At 37.7% G+C, this 17490-nt stretch overlaps 12 protein-coding genes across 13 annotated transcripts; all 12 read left to right on the top strand.

Moving 5' to 3' along the window:
• Window positions 1-615: 615 nt before the first annotated feature.
• On the top strand, window positions 616-2019 carry LSM04_004192 (uncharacterized protein; the record flags this gene model as incomplete). The annotated part of the gene is made up of 1 exon (XM_067334052.1): window positions 616-2019. One exon carries the CDS (start codon window positions 616-618, stop codon window positions 2017-2019), a length of 1404 nt encoding a protein of 467 aa, XP_067186325.1.
• Window positions 2020-2411: 392 nt separating this feature from the next.
• On the top strand, window positions 2412-3764 carry LSM04_003804 (uncharacterized protein; the record flags this gene model as incomplete). The annotated part of the gene is made up of 1 exon (XM_067334051.1): window positions 2412-3764. The coding sequence occupies one exon, from the start codon at window positions 2412-2414 to the stop codon at window positions 3762-3764; it is 1353 nt and encodes a 450-aa protein (XP_067186311.1).
• A 393-nt stretch (window positions 3765-4157) lies between these two features.
• Window positions 4158-5165, top strand: LSM04_007843 (Cytoplasmic tRNA 2-thiolation protein 1; the record flags this gene model as incomplete). Its single annotated transcript, XM_067334050.1, has 1 exon — window positions 4158-5165. The coding sequence occupies one exon, from the start codon at window positions 4158-4160 to the stop codon at window positions 5163-5165; it is 1008 nt and encodes a 335-aa protein (XP_067186451.1).
• A 399-nt stretch (window positions 5166-5564) lies between these two features.
• On the top strand, window positions 5565-5825 carry LSM04_007030 (Selenoprotein SelK/SelG; the record flags this gene model as incomplete). The annotated part of the gene is made up of 1 exon (XM_067334049.1): window positions 5565-5825. One exon carries the CDS (start codon window positions 5565-5567, stop codon window positions 5823-5825), a length of 261 nt encoding a protein of 86 aa, XP_067186433.1.
• Window positions 5826-6642: 817 nt separating this feature from the next.
• LSM04_007259 (EF-hand domain) lies at window positions 6643-7143 on the top strand (the record flags this gene model as incomplete). The annotated part of the gene is made up of 1 exon (XM_067334048.1): window positions 6643-7143. One exon carries the CDS (start codon window positions 6643-6645, stop codon window positions 7141-7143), a length of 501 nt encoding a protein of 166 aa, XP_067186440.1.
• A 539-nt stretch (window positions 7144-7682) lies between these two features.
• On the top strand, window positions 7683-9398 carry LSM04_003658 (uncharacterized protein; the record flags this gene model as incomplete). The annotated part of the gene is made up of 1 exon (XM_067334047.1): window positions 7683-9398. The coding sequence occupies one exon, from the start codon at window positions 7683-7685 to the stop codon at window positions 9396-9398; it is 1716 nt and encodes a 571-aa protein (XP_067186302.1).
• Window positions 9399-10491: 1093 nt separating this feature from the next.
• On the top strand, window positions 10492-12084 carry LSM04_001659 (UbiB domain; the record flags this gene model as incomplete). The annotated part of the gene is made up of 1 exon (XM_067334046.1): window positions 10492-12084. One exon carries the CDS (start codon window positions 10492-10494, stop codon window positions 12082-12084), a length of 1593 nt encoding a protein of 530 aa, XP_067186234.1.
• A 559-nt stretch (window positions 12085-12643) lies between these two features.
• Window positions 12644-12898, top strand: LSM04_001937 (uncharacterized protein; the record flags this gene model as incomplete). Its single annotated transcript, XM_067334045.1, has 1 exon — window positions 12644-12898. The coding sequence occupies one exon, from the start codon at window positions 12644-12646 to the stop codon at window positions 12896-12898; it is 255 nt and encodes an 84-aa protein (XP_067186244.1).
• A 203-nt stretch (window positions 12899-13101) lies between these two features.
• On the top strand, window positions 13102-13386 carry LSM04_003749 (uncharacterized protein; the record flags this gene model as incomplete). Its single annotated transcript, XM_067334044.1, has 1 exon — window positions 13102-13386. One exon carries the CDS (start codon window positions 13102-13104, stop codon window positions 13384-13386), a length of 285 nt encoding a protein of 94 aa, XP_067186307.1.
• Window positions 13387-13599: 213 nt separating this feature from the next.
• On the top strand, window positions 13600-14550 carry LSM04_006695 (uncharacterized protein; the record flags this gene model as incomplete). Of its 2 annotated transcripts, none has more annotated exons than XM_067334043.1 (1): window positions 13600-14550. In XM_067334043.1, the coding sequence occupies one exon, from the start codon at window positions 13600-13602 to the stop codon at window positions 14548-14550; it is 951 nt and encodes a 316-aa protein (XP_067186415.1). The 2 variants fall into 2 exon arrangements, with proteins under 2 accessions (XP_067186415.1, XP_067186414.1); XM_067334042.1 differs by having other exon boundaries at window positions 13765-14550.
• Window positions 14551-14956: 406 nt separating this feature from the next.
• Window positions 14957-16012, top strand: LSM04_008828 (Rab-GTPase-TBC domain; the record flags this gene model as incomplete). Its single annotated transcript, XM_067334039.1, has 1 exon — window positions 14957-16012. The coding sequence occupies one exon, from the start codon at window positions 14957-14959 to the stop codon at window positions 16010-16012; it is 1056 nt and encodes a 351-aa protein (XP_067186484.1).
• A 459-nt stretch (window positions 16013-16471) lies between these two features.
• On the top strand, window positions 16472-17329 carry LSM04_003161 (uncharacterized protein; the record flags this gene model as incomplete). Its single annotated transcript, XM_067334038.1, has 1 exon — window positions 16472-17329. One exon carries the CDS (start codon window positions 16472-16474, stop codon window positions 17327-17329), a length of 858 nt encoding a protein of 285 aa, XP_067186286.1.
• Window positions 17330-17490: the final 161 nt, after the last annotated feature.

Here is a 17490-nt window from a genome sequence, read left to right as displayed (position 1 = left end):
TTCTCCACTGGAAGGGATCCGGTAAAAAAAAAAAACGGTGTTTTATTTTTTTAGAATATGTACTCCTCTATTAGATGATTTGGTGGGATGTTTCCCGCCAAGGAGTGCATATTGGTTGTGTTGTTTCTTATTATTATTATTACCATTGTTATATATATTTTTTTATGGTCTGGGTTATGGAGTAGTCAATTGGCTGGGAGGGTCTTGGGGGAAGGACAAAAAAGAGGCGTAGGGGAAGAAGTTTTTTTTTCTCCTGTCGTTTCTTTCTTTCTCTCCTTTTCTTTCCGTGACAGGGGTGATTTGGAACCATTGGGGGAAGTTTATATATTCTTTGCGTTAAGTTTTGTTTTGTTTTGCTTGATTTTTTTGCTCCTACTTCACTTCTTTTTTTGTTTATTTGTTTTCCTATTCTGCTGTTGTTGTCGTTGTTGTTGCATTTGCTTACTTCTTTTTTTGGGACATGAGTAAGCAAGTAAGCAACCATATACACACACACAAATTTACACATATATACGTAGTCATAAGGGGACTCAAAGTCGGTAGAAAAGAGAACAAAAAGGTAAAAAAGGAAAAAAAGAAAAGAGAGAAACCCCATCCACAGTAAAGAATCAATGAATGACATCTGAAGGAAGCTGCAGTTGGTATGTCGGATTTGGTGAGACACTAGGGAACAATACAGAGAAGAAACTTGCTGATTTATGGCAACAATTGCTTAACGGTGTGCGTAGTGAGAAAGTCCTTGAGGAGGCAACAGAAGGACCTAGAACGGACTGGAATCCATATAGACCCGCTCGCGGTGAACACCACCAGCAACGAGTATTGAACAGTGAAGTCTATGAGTGGAGGTTAACGATACCTGTGGATTCCCTGTGTGTTGTGGGTACTACACTCTCCATAGATAGATCGGAAGGAAAGTTACTAAATTCGACACATGAAGAAAGGAAATATGAAGTATTTACAAAGGAAAATGTGGCATCAACGAAGGAATTTGTACCTTATAAAGGTAATATTCCTGATGAGGGGGAAACAACCTCATTCTCTGAAAGTAACAATGAGACGAACAATATAATAACTACTACTACTACTACTACTACTACTACTTCGACTACAAAGAGTAATTTCAAGGATAACTATGAATCTTCTATACAGAAAGTTGTAGATACTATATTTAATATCTTGTGGCGAACAGTTGCTGTGCCGTGGATTCTGAAACATTACACAGTTGAACAATCGCAACAGGAGGATGAAAACGAGAAACTAATCGAAAAACGAAGAGGATCTCAATTACAAGAACGTTTTTCCCCATCCGTGAATCGAGGAAAACGTCTCTCGACAGAGTCAGGTTCTGTAAGTGATGATATGCTTAACCGCAGACGTCCAACAACAGGTCCAGCATTTCGACGTGGTAGAGCAGTGGCACGGACTAAATTACTAATTCCTGCTGGAGAAAAAACACAGTGTCGTGCCGCACACTCACCTACGGCAAGGCAGTTACAACAATTAGTTGTATCACGATCAAGGGAAACTACCTCTGCGAACCATCACCTTCAGCACTGCCAGGATCAGGATCAATCTCAGAAAAAACAACAGCAACAACAACAACAACAACAACAACAACAACAACAAGGTATGGTGACAAAAATAAATATCAATTTGCCTGGTGATTCAAACTTTGCTAAAAAAAAAAGGGTACGTTGTTCAAAACAAATTGTGGCATTGTCACCGAAAAAATGCAATCCCAGTGCCAGACCTAATGTATTGGGGAGTTCTCTCTCACAGAAGCCACTGATTCACGGTGGACGAACGACGGCTTTAAGTGCTGGTTTGGCCCCTCGCGACGGGTCTCCACAGTTCATTAGAATGAGCTCGAAAGAGAAGCGAATTGGAGTATGTTCTGATCCCATAGAGGGAAATGTTATTTCCACTCACGGCTCTCCGCTTAATCGTGGTCGTAAATTGGCTCCTTTAACAACAAGAAAAAAACAATCATCACCACTAGTGTTACAACGGCAACAATAACGAGAGTTGATGTTGTTTGTGTTATTCTTCTTTTTTTTCCTTTTTTTTTGAGTCTCTTCTGGTCTCGCATCTCGGGACGTTTTTTTTTTTTCCTCTGTTTTGTTCTTCTCTCAAAGAGTGTTTTCTTGGGATGAATGAGGTCTTGTGTTTTGATTCTTTTTTTTTGATATACTTCTTTTCTGATACCAAGCACAAATTACTATATCTTTTCTTTCCACGCTCTTTCAAATACTTGTTTTTTCATTCATTTCTTTATTACTCTTGTTTGTATCATTATACTTTTTTTTCTTTTTTTGTATTTACTCCCTTTTATTTTTCTACCACTATAGATCATGTAAGGTTGTGGATTGCTGGGATCTATAGCGTTGTGATCACAATTCCACTAACACTAAATGCGCACTCTCTCTACATGTCCATACTGTGGCGTGCAGCTCGTACTTTCTTCCATAAAGGCACATGTGGCTCTATGTGAACACCGTTCTGACCGATCTCGAAGCAACAGCAGTACAATGAATAGTAATAATAATAATAATAATAATAATAATAATAATAATAATAAGAAAAAGATTTCTGTTGTTTCGGTGCGACGTAAAAGTCGTGAGACTACTGTTGAACCACCATATAGTTCTGAGGCGAGTCCTAGTGTGACGACGCTAATGCCTCAACGTTCTTCAGGCCATATGGGTAGTCCAGCAACGTTTCGTGTAGATTTGCGATCAACATCTAGTGAAAAGCTAAATGGAGACAATAATAATAATAATAATAATAATAATAATAATAATAATAATAATAATAATAATAATAATAATAATAATAATAATAATAATAATAATAAAATAATGGGGAGTCATTGGCCATCTTCTGATCCTAAACAACCCGTATGGACGCGTCGAAGTTATTCTTCATTACCTTCACCTCCTCATGATTCTAGAAACAGAGAAAGTGAGGAACCGAAGGAATGGGATATTTTGAACTCTACAAATATGACATCGTCTGAGGATCCTAAGGATATGTGGAATAAGAGAGGAAACCTTGTCGAAGAAAATGCAACAGATAATAGTAATAATAACAAGAACAAATCTTCTTTTACTTTTGACAATGATAAACTTCTGGAGAGAGTTTCTCGGTTGGAGATGACAAACAAAGAATTACGCGAATCCTTATTGCTAGAAAAAGTGGCACGAGAAGAATCTGAAAATAAACTTAAATCTTTTATGGAGTCAACTAACAATGAATTGTCAACCCTTCGTGCCCTTGTAGTTGGTGCTAGCAAAAGTGCAGAGGCTGCTCATTATGGTGTTAGAAACGTAGAGAAGCGATTAGAAGTAGCTGCAACATGGGAAGCAGTTGAGGAATTACAACAGACATTAAATAGTCTGCTTGTAACCCCAAATGTACCACATTCTATATATGGGGCTTTATCTAATACAGTAGAAGGACCTGCTTTGACAAGACTCTATGTTGACAATGTGTCAAGTGTATCTGATGGTTATAATAAGGATGAGTTGCCTCATGAGGGAAATATATATTTATCGAACCAACAACAACAACGACAAAAAGAACAAGAGCAGGAACAGCAGTATCAGCATCAGCAACAGTGTATACTTGGCAGTTCACCGTTTTTGAAGAAGGATACTGGAGAAAAGATTGCAGAACTTCTTCACTTGAAGCCAACCGCCATTATACGCACGCATAAATATATACCAGCATTACTAAATTCAAGTATTAACTCTGGTAGAGGCTAAGTGGATATGTGATTACATATATAGATAATTTTTTTTTTTGCTTTTTAGAGTTTATTTTTTTTTTTTTTTGTACAGTGGTTCTTTTGAGACAGTAAGGAATTTGAACTCTTTATTGTTTGTGATGATATTATTGTTGTAAAATACCCCCTTTTCATGGTGATGGCGCACATTTATCTCTGTACACTGTATTATATGAAAGATAGTTCTGTTTTTGTGTTTCGTTTGACTCTCTTTCTGCATACAAACACACTTTCTCTCTCTCATACGGACACCCCCCACACATGAGCGTGTGTACACTTTTTACACATGCAAATAGGTTCTAGTACGGAAAAGAAGGAAACAAAAAAAGTCTGTCTGTCATCCTGGTTTTAACAGGGAATTGATTCTCTGAAGATGCCTCCCCGTCGTCTATGCAGCCACTGCGGTAATGAGAAGGCCGTTCTAAAGCGTCCCCGCAACGGCCAATTTCTCTGCCGTCTCTGTTTCTTCCATTTATTTGAGGAGGAAGTCCACGCCACAATTGCTGCCGAGTCCCTCTTCACTCCCGGTGATGTTGTGGTCTGTGGGGCGAGTGGGGGAAAGGACAGTACAGTTCTCATGCATCTCCTCGCCCGCCTCAACGCCCGGCACCACTACGGTGTGCGGCTGCATCTACTTAGCGTGGATGAGGGGATTGCCGGATACCGCGATGAGAGTCTCGCCACTGTGCACCGCAATGCCGCTCACTACGGACTTCCACTGGAAGTTGTTAGCCACAAACAACTCTACGGTTGGGGAATGGATGAAGTGGTGCAGCGTGTGGGACTGCGTAATAGTTGCACCTTCTGCGGTGTACTGCGAAGACACGCGCTTGATCGTGGTGCGGCTATGCTGGGTGCCACGAAGATTGCTACAGGACATAATGCAGATGATATGGCAGAGACGGTATTAATGAATATGTTACGTGCTGACCTCCCACGCTTAGCACGATGCACAAGCGCCGTTACTGCAGGTGAGGGACTTGTTCCTCGTGTGAAACCACTCAAGTACGCCTATGAGAAGGAAATCGTTCTCTATGCTCATTTACAGCAATTGGACTACTTTACCACAGAGTGTACATATAGTAAAGATGCTTTTAGAGGTGAAGCACGCATGCTTCTCAAGGAACTTGAAGTACTGCAACCACGCTGTATTCTTGACACCATTCGTTCAGCGGAACGGCTGCGTGTGAAGGAGAAGGAGTCAGTTCCAGAAAATCCACAAGGATCTTGTATTCGATGTGGTTATGTCACAAGTCAGAAGATTTGTCGTGCTTGTGTTCTCCTGCAATCACTTAACGACGATGAACCCATGTCAGCTGTACGAGGAGGACAATTACAAGTGACAAAACGAAAAGAAGTGAAGGATATGGAAGATGTTTGAACGTTTTTAGTGTTGATGATTCAAAGCTGCGCATAAGCCAATATATATATATATATATATATATATATATATATATATATATAACTCTAAGTGTGTGTGTGTGTGTTTACAGTTGCATATTCTTCTCTTGCATTCTTTTTACCATCTTTTTTTTTCTGTTAATGACACTATCTTTTCTCTGTTTTTTTTTCTTTTTCCTCTTGTTTCCCCCCTCTGTCATTTCATCTATTTTTTATTGCACATGAAATTTATTTGGTGTAGGATTGCTAGGAATAAGTCTGTTTCTTTGGAAGCAGATAAAGATCTTTCTGTTTTTTTTTAATTGATTGATTTTATTTTACGTTTTCTGTATTGTGATAGGTGGGACCTCAGCTACCCTGAGGTAGCTTAAGAGGAAGCATGCCGTACATTTCAAATGGCAAGGTCCTTGAAAAGAAGCCGTTTAGCCTTCTCGATTTTTTACTGTCCATTCTGTATACCATTAAACTCTTCTTTCTCATGTTATTCTCCTCTGAACCCGCCAGGAATCATACGCAAAGTCACATCAGTAATATGCGACCGGGATCTCTAGCTGGAAATAGTGGTGGTCGTCATGTAAGAGGTTCAAATGTGCATACACTTCCAAAGGGATCTCTTTCAGGTGGTTGTGGTTCTTCCTGACGATAGACATCGCACGAGTCTGCAGTGAACGTATAAGATATATATATATATATATATATATATATATATATATAATTTGACTCGTGCGTAAAATTTCAATGCATACACATATTACCAATTTGTTTTCTATGATTCTGCAGGTGACAAATCCTACTGAGAATCCCTGTGGATGAATTTATTTTATTCAGCGTGATAGCTGAGGATTGGTGATGTGTATAAATATGCATTGACAGTTGCTTTAGGAGTGTAACACGTATGACCTTAAGAAGTAGAAGCAACTAAAGAAGAAAAAGAAGTACTGATCCTTTTCTTTTCTTTTTTTTCTTTTCAGTTATTTTTGCCTATTTTGAAACAAGCAGAGAAGTTTGTTTTTCTTACTTTTCTTTTTTTACTGTTTTCGTTATATGTTTCTTCGTTTTTTTTTTTATTTTACTCTCTCTATTTGCGTGTGTATTTTTTTTTTTTTGTTTAACCATCTGTTCCTAATGCGGCTCACAGTAGAATCTATTTGCAAAATGAATGGGACTCTTCTCTGTTTCACGAAAAAAAAAAATAAGACTTTGGCATTGTTTTGTATTTTATTTCCATTCTTAGGAACTATTTCTTATCTCTAATAGTTCCCCCTTTTTTGTCTTTTTGTCTTTTTTTTTCCTTTGACCCTCCAGCAAATCAGGAGCACCTGCAGCAGTTACACAGAACATACAGCACCTATATATATATATATATAAACGGCTGAGAAAGAATAGAGAAAACAAAGAACAGCAGCGGCTAGGTGAATTGGATTTCTTGTACTTTCCCTCTCCTCGTAGTTTTATTCATGAGTAAAGGTGATTTCTCGCGCCCAACATCACAGCGACTACTGCCTGATTTAACAGATAGTCAACGCGCTGACATTGCAGAGGCATTCCGTATTCTTGACGTTGATGGAACTGAAACTATCACACCTAATGACCTCAAGGTAGCCCTTCGTGCCTTGGGTTATGAACCGCAGAAGGATGTTATCAAGAAACTTGTGGCGGAGATGGATAAGAGTGTTGTTTCTAGCAATCTCATTCTTCCCGAGTTTGAGGCTATCATGAAGGGAAAGTTTTTCGCCGATGATAGTGAGGAGGTGGCTTTGGCGTTTTCGCACTTTACTCAGGGTAACTCGGACTATATAACGCTTGATGACCTTAAGCGTGTTGCCCAGGAACTTGGTGAGGACATGCCAGAGAATGTCTTGGAAGCGATGATCACAGAAGCTGATGTACTTGATCACGATAAACGTGTATCAAAGGAAGAGTTTTTGCGGATGTTAATACCACCCAAGGAGAAGTAATTATCTATTTTGTTTTTTGTTTTTTCTCCTCTTTTTTTTGTTGTTGTTGTGTTCCACTACACATTAATTTGCTTGTTAAAGAGCAATTGTAACGTGCATTACAATGTAGAGCTCATTGAGAGTAGGAAGACGAGCGTGTTGTATTACAGAAATGTAAATAGCGCGTGAATAGTCTTTTTTTTTGTGTGTGTTTTTGTGTTCTATTGTATGTAAATGATGATTCTTTTTTTTTCAATCCCTTTTTTTCTTTTTTTTTTTTCCTTTTATTTGTTGTACTTTTCTTCTTGTCCTTTTCTTCACTACTCTGAGTTTCTTTCTTTCTTTTCCTTCCTTCTATGATGTCTCTCTCTATCTGTGTATGTGTGTGTGTGTTGTTGATGTATTATTATGGTTGGTTTCGTTACCATATTACAAATAAACAAACAAAAAACATAAACACATACATACATACATATAAAACCAAAACAAACAAATAACCAACTAAATAACAAAAAAAAAGTGAACGAACGAAAGGTAATCAATAGCAATTTGGCCCGCAAATGGATGACGCTTTGAAGCAGCAGTTAGAAAACGCACAAAAAGCGTTCGACGCGCAGAACTACCAAACCTGCGAAACGATTCTCCAAACAATGCCCAAAGACGATCTGCAGGCGCAACACAACCTCGCCGTTGTGCGGCTCCTCCTCGGCCAGGCAGATGTGGAACAGACAATCGCCGCACTTGCTGACAACGCCGCGGAGGAGAAGGACGCCAAATCCGCCAACGTCACATTGTTGTACGAGGGACATGAGACCGCACACTTCAATCGCGCTTTACTCCTCGCACGCTCTGGACTCGTGCATGACGCCGCCGTCATTCTCCGCGCTTTACTGGGAATGCACAGCAGCATTGCACCAGCGGTGCTTGTGAGGGCGGTGTGTCTATTTAAGACAATTACACGCACACCACCAGGAGGACTTAATAGACAGCGCACAGATGATGAAATGATTCAAAAAGTACTCGCAGAGAATATGAGTAAATTTGCAGAAAATCCGGCACTATTTAGTATGGTAAATGGTGCTTTTGCCGATATAAGTACTATTCATGAAGTTCCACATAACTCAGATGTAGAAGGGTCTGTTTACTTTAATAACCTTGGCGTTTTGACCATGACAGATTCCAAAGTTAATGTGGCGTCACTTTGTTTTGCGAAGGCAGAAAAGGCTGCAGTTCAATGTAATGCGTTTTTAATGCGACAGCCTATCGTCTACAATGCTGGTCTTTGTGCCCTTCTTCGAGGTGAATATGACAGTGCTATTGCCTGTTTTCTCTCAGTACAGGAACTTATGAAAAAATCTCCATTATTTTGGGTTCGTTTTGCTGAAGCTGCGATTGGTAAATTACAAATACAAACACGAAACAAGGCATTAGAGGAATATGAACGTATGCAAGATCACTTTTCTGAACAATTACGAAGTGGTAAAATGCTTCCTAATTATGAGTATCTTCTTCTACCTGGAGCTGTTCTTACTCAATGCTCTCTTGCAGATCCAAAGGATAGTGCCATTGATACTGCGTTAGAGAGTTTGGTTGGAAATGCTCTACAAAATGCGTTATTATTACTTTTACCTCAGGGGTACACGGCTGCTAGTGCTATAGAAGCATTTCCACATAATGTTCAACTTATTCATTTTGCTCTCTTTTATTGGTGCGCTCTTGAGACATTTCGAAAGAATTACGCCGTTGTGGTAAATGTGGGATATGATCTCCTTAGTTTGCATGAGCGTCGTCCGCTCTCACCAAATCTTCATGCTGCTCTTCTTTCTTACATGGTGGAGGCATTGGTGCATCTTAATGAACCAGATCGTGCTTTAAAAGTTTTGCGTCGTTCTTCTTTATCCAGTCTTGTTGTTGGATCTTCGTCGGAACAATTGGATAGCCATCAGCAAAGTCGTGTGGAGGCACTTTTTATTAATTTGGCCATCACACATATTGCAAACGGATCATGGAATCAAGCCTCTTCGGTTGTAGAATCCCTTCTAACGTTAATTTATGATAGTCGGGTTGCCAAAGAGAAGGAAAATGATAGTAGCAATAATAATAATAATAATAATAATAATAATAATAATAATAATAATAATAATAATAATAATAACAGCAACAGTATTCAAGGTGTGGTGCTTGTGTATCATCTGCTAGCCATATTCCTTGAGTTAGCGCAGGGTAATCGGGAAAAGGCGCAGGAGGCCTTATCACGTCTTACTTGGAGTGCCTAATTAGGGCAGTATTGCTGTCGTACGTATACAATTCACACAGAAAGAGAGTCAATGTGATGGAAAGAAAGAAAGAAAGAGAGAAGAAAAGAGAAAGATGAAGAGAGAGAGAGAGAGAAATGGTGGAAGTATGTGCGTGGGAAAGAATTTGCCTCTTCTCTGCTCTTTTTTTTTTACATTACAATTTCCGTAAGAAAACATATTGAGGAAGAGAGAGGGAGTGAGAAAAAAAAAATGAAGCGATGAGGACGAAACAAAAAAGAGAAAACAAAAAAAAAAAGAAGTGCATATATATATTTGTACGCAAGTTCATTTATACACCTATACATTCAGATGTACATGCATTTACATTTGAAAGAGAGGGAAAGACAATGCAAATGGAAAAAAATAAAAACCAAATGTCATAAGCTACATTAAAACAAAGAAAAGGTTCCGTAGAGAAGAATTAAACAAAAAAAAAGAGGAAACAAACAAACAAACAAACAAAGATCGAAAAAAAAAACCCACAACTTGATGCTACGGGCAATGTTGGGAGTGAGTAGTAACTCCCAAGCAAATTTATCTGTATCGTGTGGAGGTGTTTTTTCTGTATTTGTCTATTTTTCATTCTTTCCGTGTGAAAATGTTTCTGTGTGTTGTTTTGGTTATTTGTGTACGACCCAACTAAACAGACGAAGAAAGAAATTACAGTGAGTGAAGCAGGATAGACACTGTAATTATTGGAATCGCATGACGTGTTACACTTTATTTATGGTGTAATTTATGAACGAGGCTTTCGATTAAATGAATAAAGTATATTCTTATTCATTCTTATTCTTTTTTTTTTTATTCTTCTGTTTTTTATTCTTTTTCTTATGTATTGAATATACTTATCTATTAAAATATTAGGTGAATCATACGAAGGGGACTGTTTCTTCCACCACCATCACCATCATCATCATCACCGCCGTCCCGGCCACCATCTACCCCACCCCTAGCTAAGAAGAAGAAGAAGAAGAAGAATAAAAAAAGTAAAAAGAACATAGACTATATAACAAAGAAAAACTGGAGTAAGCTAGGATTAACTTAGTATTCTCTATATATTTATCACTCTTACATGATGTTCCGTGCTGTGTGGAGGCGTCGATTTGTTCTAACGTTTGTTGGTGTACCTGTTATTTCACTTGGGGGTTATAGTGTTTATAGTCACTTTAGAGGCGTTAAACCGGCTCCTTTGACTATTTTTACACCAAAAATAGATGAAAATGGATCCTTAATTCTGGAGGATAAAGTGGTGACAAAACCTGGTGTTCTTTCTATTGCAGGTCGCCTTGTAGAACTTTTCATACTTTTTTTCCCACTTGCCATACTCTATACCATTATGCGACTACGCAGGGATTGGTATTTCCGTTGGTTAGAACTTCTTCTACTTGCCGTACAACGTGCGGGTCCTGCCTTTGTAAAGGCCGGTCAATGGAGTTGCACACGACACGATATTTTCTCTCCAGAGTTCCGTTCCGTATTTAAACGACTGTACAATGAAGTGGTTATTCACCCCTACAATGTATCTCTTCAGGTATTACAGGAAGAACTACAACAAGACCCGGCGGAGTTATTTTCACACGTGGAACAAATACCCGTTGGTTCTGGCTCTATTGGTCAAGTACACCTTGCCACAATGCGTCACACTGGTGAAACAGTTGTTGTTAAGGTAATGCATCCTAATATTGTGGAAACTATTGTAAAGGATTTTACTATTGTGTTAACCGCAGCGCGACTTGCGGATGCGTGGTTTCCATCTCTTGAGATGTATGAACTACCTACTTTGGCTCATGCATGGGTAAGACATCTAGCAGCACAACTGGATTTTCGTCTAGAGGCAAAACATTTAACTATATTCCGTGAAAATTTTAAACATGAACCTTTTGTAGATTTTCCCAGACCATTATTTTCCACCCAACAAGTACTTGTGGAAACATTTTGCAAAGGTGAACCAGCATGTCCTGAGTTCCTTAGTGCCCAGGAAGAACATGTACGGGATATTCTTGCACATAAAGGATTAAATACGTGGTGTAAGATGCTTCTCCACGATCATTTTGTGCATGGTGATATGCATCCTGGTAATATTCTCATTGATGTGTCAGATCCACATGATCCACGTGTTTCACTTATAGACGTGGGATTATGTCAACATATTTCACCAGAAGAGGCTGTTATTACACATGACCTGATGGAATCCTTTGTAAGGTGGAAAGCAGACTTGTGTACACAATCTCTTTTGCGCATGGGTAATAAGCAAAAGTATGTGGATAAGGAGAAATTTACAAAGGAGGTGGAATGGCTTTTTGAACATTGGCGACCCAAAAAGTCTTCTGATTTTGCTGTAACAAATATTTTACAATCTTTATTTGAGTGTATTCGTGAAAATTACGTTCAAATGGAACCACCATATGTTTCACTTTTATTTTCTGTTCTTGTGCTTGAGTCATTCATTATGAATCTTAACCCTGAATTCAATATGGTGCGCCATGCTGCCCCATGGCTAGTGAGTGAAGGACACATTTCATACGGTGTGGCTAAGAATATTATGTTGACGCAGTTGGACGTTATGAGACAGAAATTGGGTGTTCTTAGGGGACGTGTTAGAGACAGTGTATATGACGAATTAGCACTAAAGAAAAATGTGCGTGTAAGCGCAAGCGAGTGGTAAGAGGCAAATAAAGAAAGAAAGAGAGAGGGATATATATATATATATATATGTATATATATATATTTGTACATATGGATCTATAATTAACGCGTGGATACAAACAAACAAAACAAAAAAAAAACGTTAAAGCAAAAGGAAAAATAAACGAATAAACCCATGCTAGGCAGCAGATCACTTTATGTCGTTGCCTTTGTTCATTTATCACACTTTACTTTTTCAACTTTTTAATTTTGTATTATGTTTCTTTTTTTTTCTTCGCTTTTTTCTTGTGTTTTCAATTCCACAAATAGGAGGGTTTCTATTCAATCTTTTTCTGTATTCTTGCTTCTATTTCAGTTATTCTTTTTTTTTTCTTCCATTTTCTTTTTTCTCTAATTTCTTTTTCTTTTTCTTTCGCATTCCTTTTATTTGGGGTTGCTTGTCCCATTTGCCTCCCCCTTCACAGTTGTAGTTATTTTCTGTTCTCATGAACGTGCAAGATGATTCTCTAGATATTTTTCTGTCCGCACCCATACAGGAGATTGTTGATTGAAATACCCGTGCAGACTCCCCTGATTGCATGTTTGGCAGTAAAAATGAGGAATTAACGTGTACACGTGATCCCTCTGCTATGGAGAGTGATGGTCTCACACAAACTCACAACAATGAGGGGGAAGAAGTACTGGGACCAGAAGATGTGAAGGCAGAAGAAGAACGGCAACGAAATAATAAAATACTGGAGGAACTTGTGAAGGCATCATACGCCGCATCTTTTACAGCAGGTGGAAATAATGGATCTTTGGAGGGGAAATTACCGGGGCGTTTATCTAAATGATAATAATAATAACAATAATAATAATAATCCATGTTTATTGTTATTATTATTATTATTATTATTATTATTATTATTATTATTATTATTATTATTATTAACTTCTAAGTATACCTATTTTACAATAGAACCAGTTCAGATAAAATCGAGTACTATTGATTCCACATTAACTCGATTGACACAAGCTATTTCTCAAAAAGAAGCAAATGGAACCAAAAAAACGTCCTTTACCAGAAAGTTTACCACAACAGTTAAATGTACCATTAGCACTACGATGTGTTTTTTGTCAGAAAATTGACTCTCTCTGGAGTTCTTGTCATAGAAAACGGATAGAAATTCTTCTTAAGAAGCGACATGCATTGGCATTTCAAAGTTATTGTAAAATTCCAGAAGATATGCGTCGCCTCTTTCTTTTTTTGACATCTCCTTATGGAGTTGGAGAGTTTGCTGCGATGCAATTAGATTTTGACAATGAAAAATGTTTGAGATAGCGTTCTGTATTTTTCCCATTGGAGAATAGCGATTCGAAATCATTCCGTGATGCATTTAATATGTCTGGAGAAGTGTACGCTATGCATGTAGCTTTTGCTTATAATCGTAGTGAAGTAGTAGAAGTTTTGCTACAATCTCCTAGATGTTTGTTATTAAATTAAGAACATCGTTTAGATCCTCTTAAATTGCTTCAATTACCGCTATCATCAGAAATGGAAAGTGTACTAAATGTATCTGATGTGTATATGAATCATCTTTTAGCTGAAAAAGCTAAACTTGTTCAAAGTAGAGAGGAATGGGAAATAGCTGAAACACTTTATACGGAACTACTTGAACGTAAATCAGACAATGAACATGCTAATTATGGTTTAGTAAAAATGTACTTTGACCAAGGTAATGTTAAAGATTGTATTGATTTGTGTGATTCTATGATTTCAGGAAAAACAATAGTAGATCGGAATGAAATTACTCTGGATACTATAAAAACACTTCGTGAAGTAGCAATGGAGCGTTTTCATGAATATTGTCATAGTTTGCAAGGAGAAGGAGTTCTCGAAGCTTGTGGTTGTATTGTTCTCGATGGGGTACGTATTCCTATTCGAAGATTACCTTTTAATATTTTAATTGATGACATTTTGGTTTTTTGCGATGGTGAAATGTTGTGGAATGTTTTTAATTGCTCACGAATACCTTTGTTAAGGCAATTTACAGAAAAACTTGCTGTTTTATTGCCTACTCCCTGTATTCAGCAAATATTTGAACTAGAATCTGATTTTCAAAAAGTATGTGATAAACTCTTCTTCAAATTATTAGAGAGTGCTAGTAATTTAATTATGACCCCTGTTCGACCATTAGGTGTTTCAGTTATTGCCATGGCAGATTTTAATATGTTTCTTGTTCGTGCACATGCCGCCGGTGCATCCTTTAAGAGAAGCAAGAAGGAATCTTCTGTTTTATTAATCTTTAGATTTGTTAATAAATCGTCAAAAGAAGATCGTCAAAAATCTCTAGGAGGACCTGAAATTGCAATTAGTAAGCAATTTCGCATTTATCGTTCTAATGAGGATGAGTTATGGCGAGTAAAAGAGACGGGAGAGTGGGAGTTAGATAACCAGAGAGTGAAAGAAGTTGAGACACGTCTGATGCAAAGTAAAGTTTTCTGATCATATTTTTTACAAGTGGTAATCAATAGTAAATTACCTATATCTCTACCATTACTTAAATCCGTTTTTATTTGTTTTCTCTCTCTTTTTTTTTTAGTTGTTTTTTTTTCTTTTATTTCTTCTGTTTTTCTTGAGTCTTTTTCTTTATCGTGCTGTTTTTCTTATTGCTATTTCTTTTTTTTTTCCTCATCCCCACTCTTCCTCATTATCCCCTCCCCATTGCCATTATTCCTAATCTACCCCCTATCTCCCTATATATCTCTATCTTTCCCCCCTCTATCTCTTTATCTCTATTTCATATATATATATATATATATATATATATATATATATATAATATCCAGTCTCTCTCTCCTCTCAGTTATTGAGAGAGAAAGAGAGAGAAATCTATAAATATAATTGCCGAATGTCTGTTGCTCTGCACGCCGAGGCGGATGTGGCGCCGGTCGCACATCACATGTACTCCGCAACGGCCGGCCGCAGTCGAACAGCACCGCGCAGCCGCACAACCGACCGCTTTGGATTTTACATCACCGCGGAGGAAAAGTTAGCGGAGGACGATTACACCCGACGACACCCAGAGACTCCAGAGAAAATGAATGCCTGGTCAAAATTACTAAGGAAGTGGAATCACACATTACATGCAAAGAAGAAGGCGTTTTGTCGGGAGGGAATTCCGCAGTCGTTACGACATACTGTCTGGCCATTACTACTTAATAGCTACGGTTGGGCACTTGAAAAGCGTAGAAATTATGATCTATTAAAATCTCAATCACTTGTAGATGCTGAGGTATTTGCTGTTATTGAACGCGACTTGGGACGTACATTTCCGACGCATAAATGGTTTGAAGAAGAGAATGGAATTGGTAGAACTAAACTTCGGGGTATTTTACGTGCCTACGCTAATTTAGATCCAACTGTCGGATATGTACAAGGAATGGGCTTTCTAGCAGCTACACTTCTTCTTCAAATTGAGGATGAGGAAAGTACTTTCTGGGCATTTGTCTCCTTGATGCAGGAACCACGGTACGCAATGGCTGGAATTTACGCCCCAGGTTTCCCCTACTTACATGTAAGATTCCATCAATTAAAGAAACTTATGAAACGAAAATGTCCCTCTACTCTTAGACGTATTGAATCATGTGGAATTGATCCAGCTGTTTATGCGACGCATTCTTTTTTAACATTGTTTTCATATGATTTAAATTTTGAGTTGCTCTCTCGTATATGGGATATTTTCTTATGTGAAGGGTGGAAAATTATTTACCGAGTGGTTATTGCCGTTTTCTTATTAAATAAGAAAGCATTAGATAGAGCAAAGGATGAGAGTGAGCTTCTCTTGGCTTTAAGGGGTATGTATAATGGTAAAGATCCTGATGTGATAATTGGAAAATCTTTCAAGGTGAAATTTAAGACCGCTGAATTACTCCGGTGGGAATCTCAATACAATATGCGAAAGTGAAGCAATTGCTAACAGTAATAATAATATGTTTCTTTATACTTTTTTTTTTACATTTCCTCCTCTTGGTTAGGATACATGTGCGAATGCATGATGCTTGAGTATTTTCGAGTGGGATGAGGCGCAGATTCATGAAGAGATGAAACCACGGTGTAGGAGAAAATAGAAGGAAATCTTCTGTTTTTTTTCTTTTACTTTTCTTCATTACTCATATTCTCCTTGTCAATTTTTGTATTTCTCTCTCTCAATGTCTCTATTTACCCTTTCTTTATTAACGAAATGAAATACAAGATGAAGTCGGTATTTTGGATGATTGTATTATTATTATTATTATTATTTGTTGCTTCTTTTTTGTGGTACCTTTACATATCGTTCTGCTTTAATGTATAATTGCTCTTTGTTCTTTTTTTCTTTTGCATTTTTATATCTGTACACACTCATACCGCGAAAAGATGTCAGGCGATGCACATTCATCAGACAATACCTCTTACTATAGTGGATCCTGTAACTTCTGCTCCATCACCATCGGTTAAACATATTGAAGATCGCACATTATATGCCTATCGTAATATGGGATTTGCTCTTACACATTATCATCCTAGTTTAAATGGTACTAAATGTCATCCTATTGTAATTGAAAATATGAATCAATTACGTATTTATCACAGAAAAGAGTTTATATACCAAGTACTGCTACGCCGTACATATAATGTAAAAACGTTTCAGACTGCACTTGGTATTATGGCTGATCCACATGAACCGTTTAATGCGGTTGATCAATTAGTTGACATGAGACAATTTGCATACCACCATAAATCAGATGATCAAGATATTATAAAGAGTTTTTGTCGACAATTAGACTCTCCTTTTGCTCCATCATCACACATGCGATTTGATGCATTAGCGGTAGGTCCTTACGCGTCGGCTTTTATAACATCTTGCGATAAACTCACAGAGGAGTTTGTAACTAGTTTTGTGCGTACTGCACATTATACATATTTTCTTTACCAACATACTAAAAACCCCCGTTATATTGAGGCTTGGAAGAGTTTTTATGGTTCACGTGAAGGTAATAGTTCCAGAAGGCCAGTGCTCTTATATATTGGTGTTGGACCGCAGGAATTTCCAGAAGAGGAAATGGATGAAAGTACTGTACGCTCACTACGCGCGTTGGTTACTCGGGCCACAGAAAGTGTACAAATTCCACCCAATGCATTATCATTAATGGAGTTGACAAGTGAATCTGCATGGCGTACTGCACAGAAGTATGGTGTTCGATTGCTGCAACGCTGGCAGATGCGATACTTCATGCGGCGATAGTTAAGAGGATTCATAAAAAATAAAAAGTAATATATGTATATAATAATCAATGAAGTTAGTGAAAAAATAAAATACTTGTTGCTTCTTTTCTTCCATTTTTATTTCGTTTTTTTTTTTTCTTCTTCTTTCTTTGTAATGATATTAGTAATATTTGTAGCACC

Source organism: Trypanosoma melophagium (assembly GCF_022059095.1).
Source record: "Trypanosoma melophagium isolate St. Kilda chromosome Unknown ctg7segment1, whole genome shotgun sequence".
NCBI lineage: Eukaryota > Euglenozoa > Kinetoplastea > Trypanosomatida > Trypanosomatidae > Trypanosoma > Trypanosoma melophagium.
This window is presented reverse-complemented; position numbering and strand designations above follow the sequence as displayed.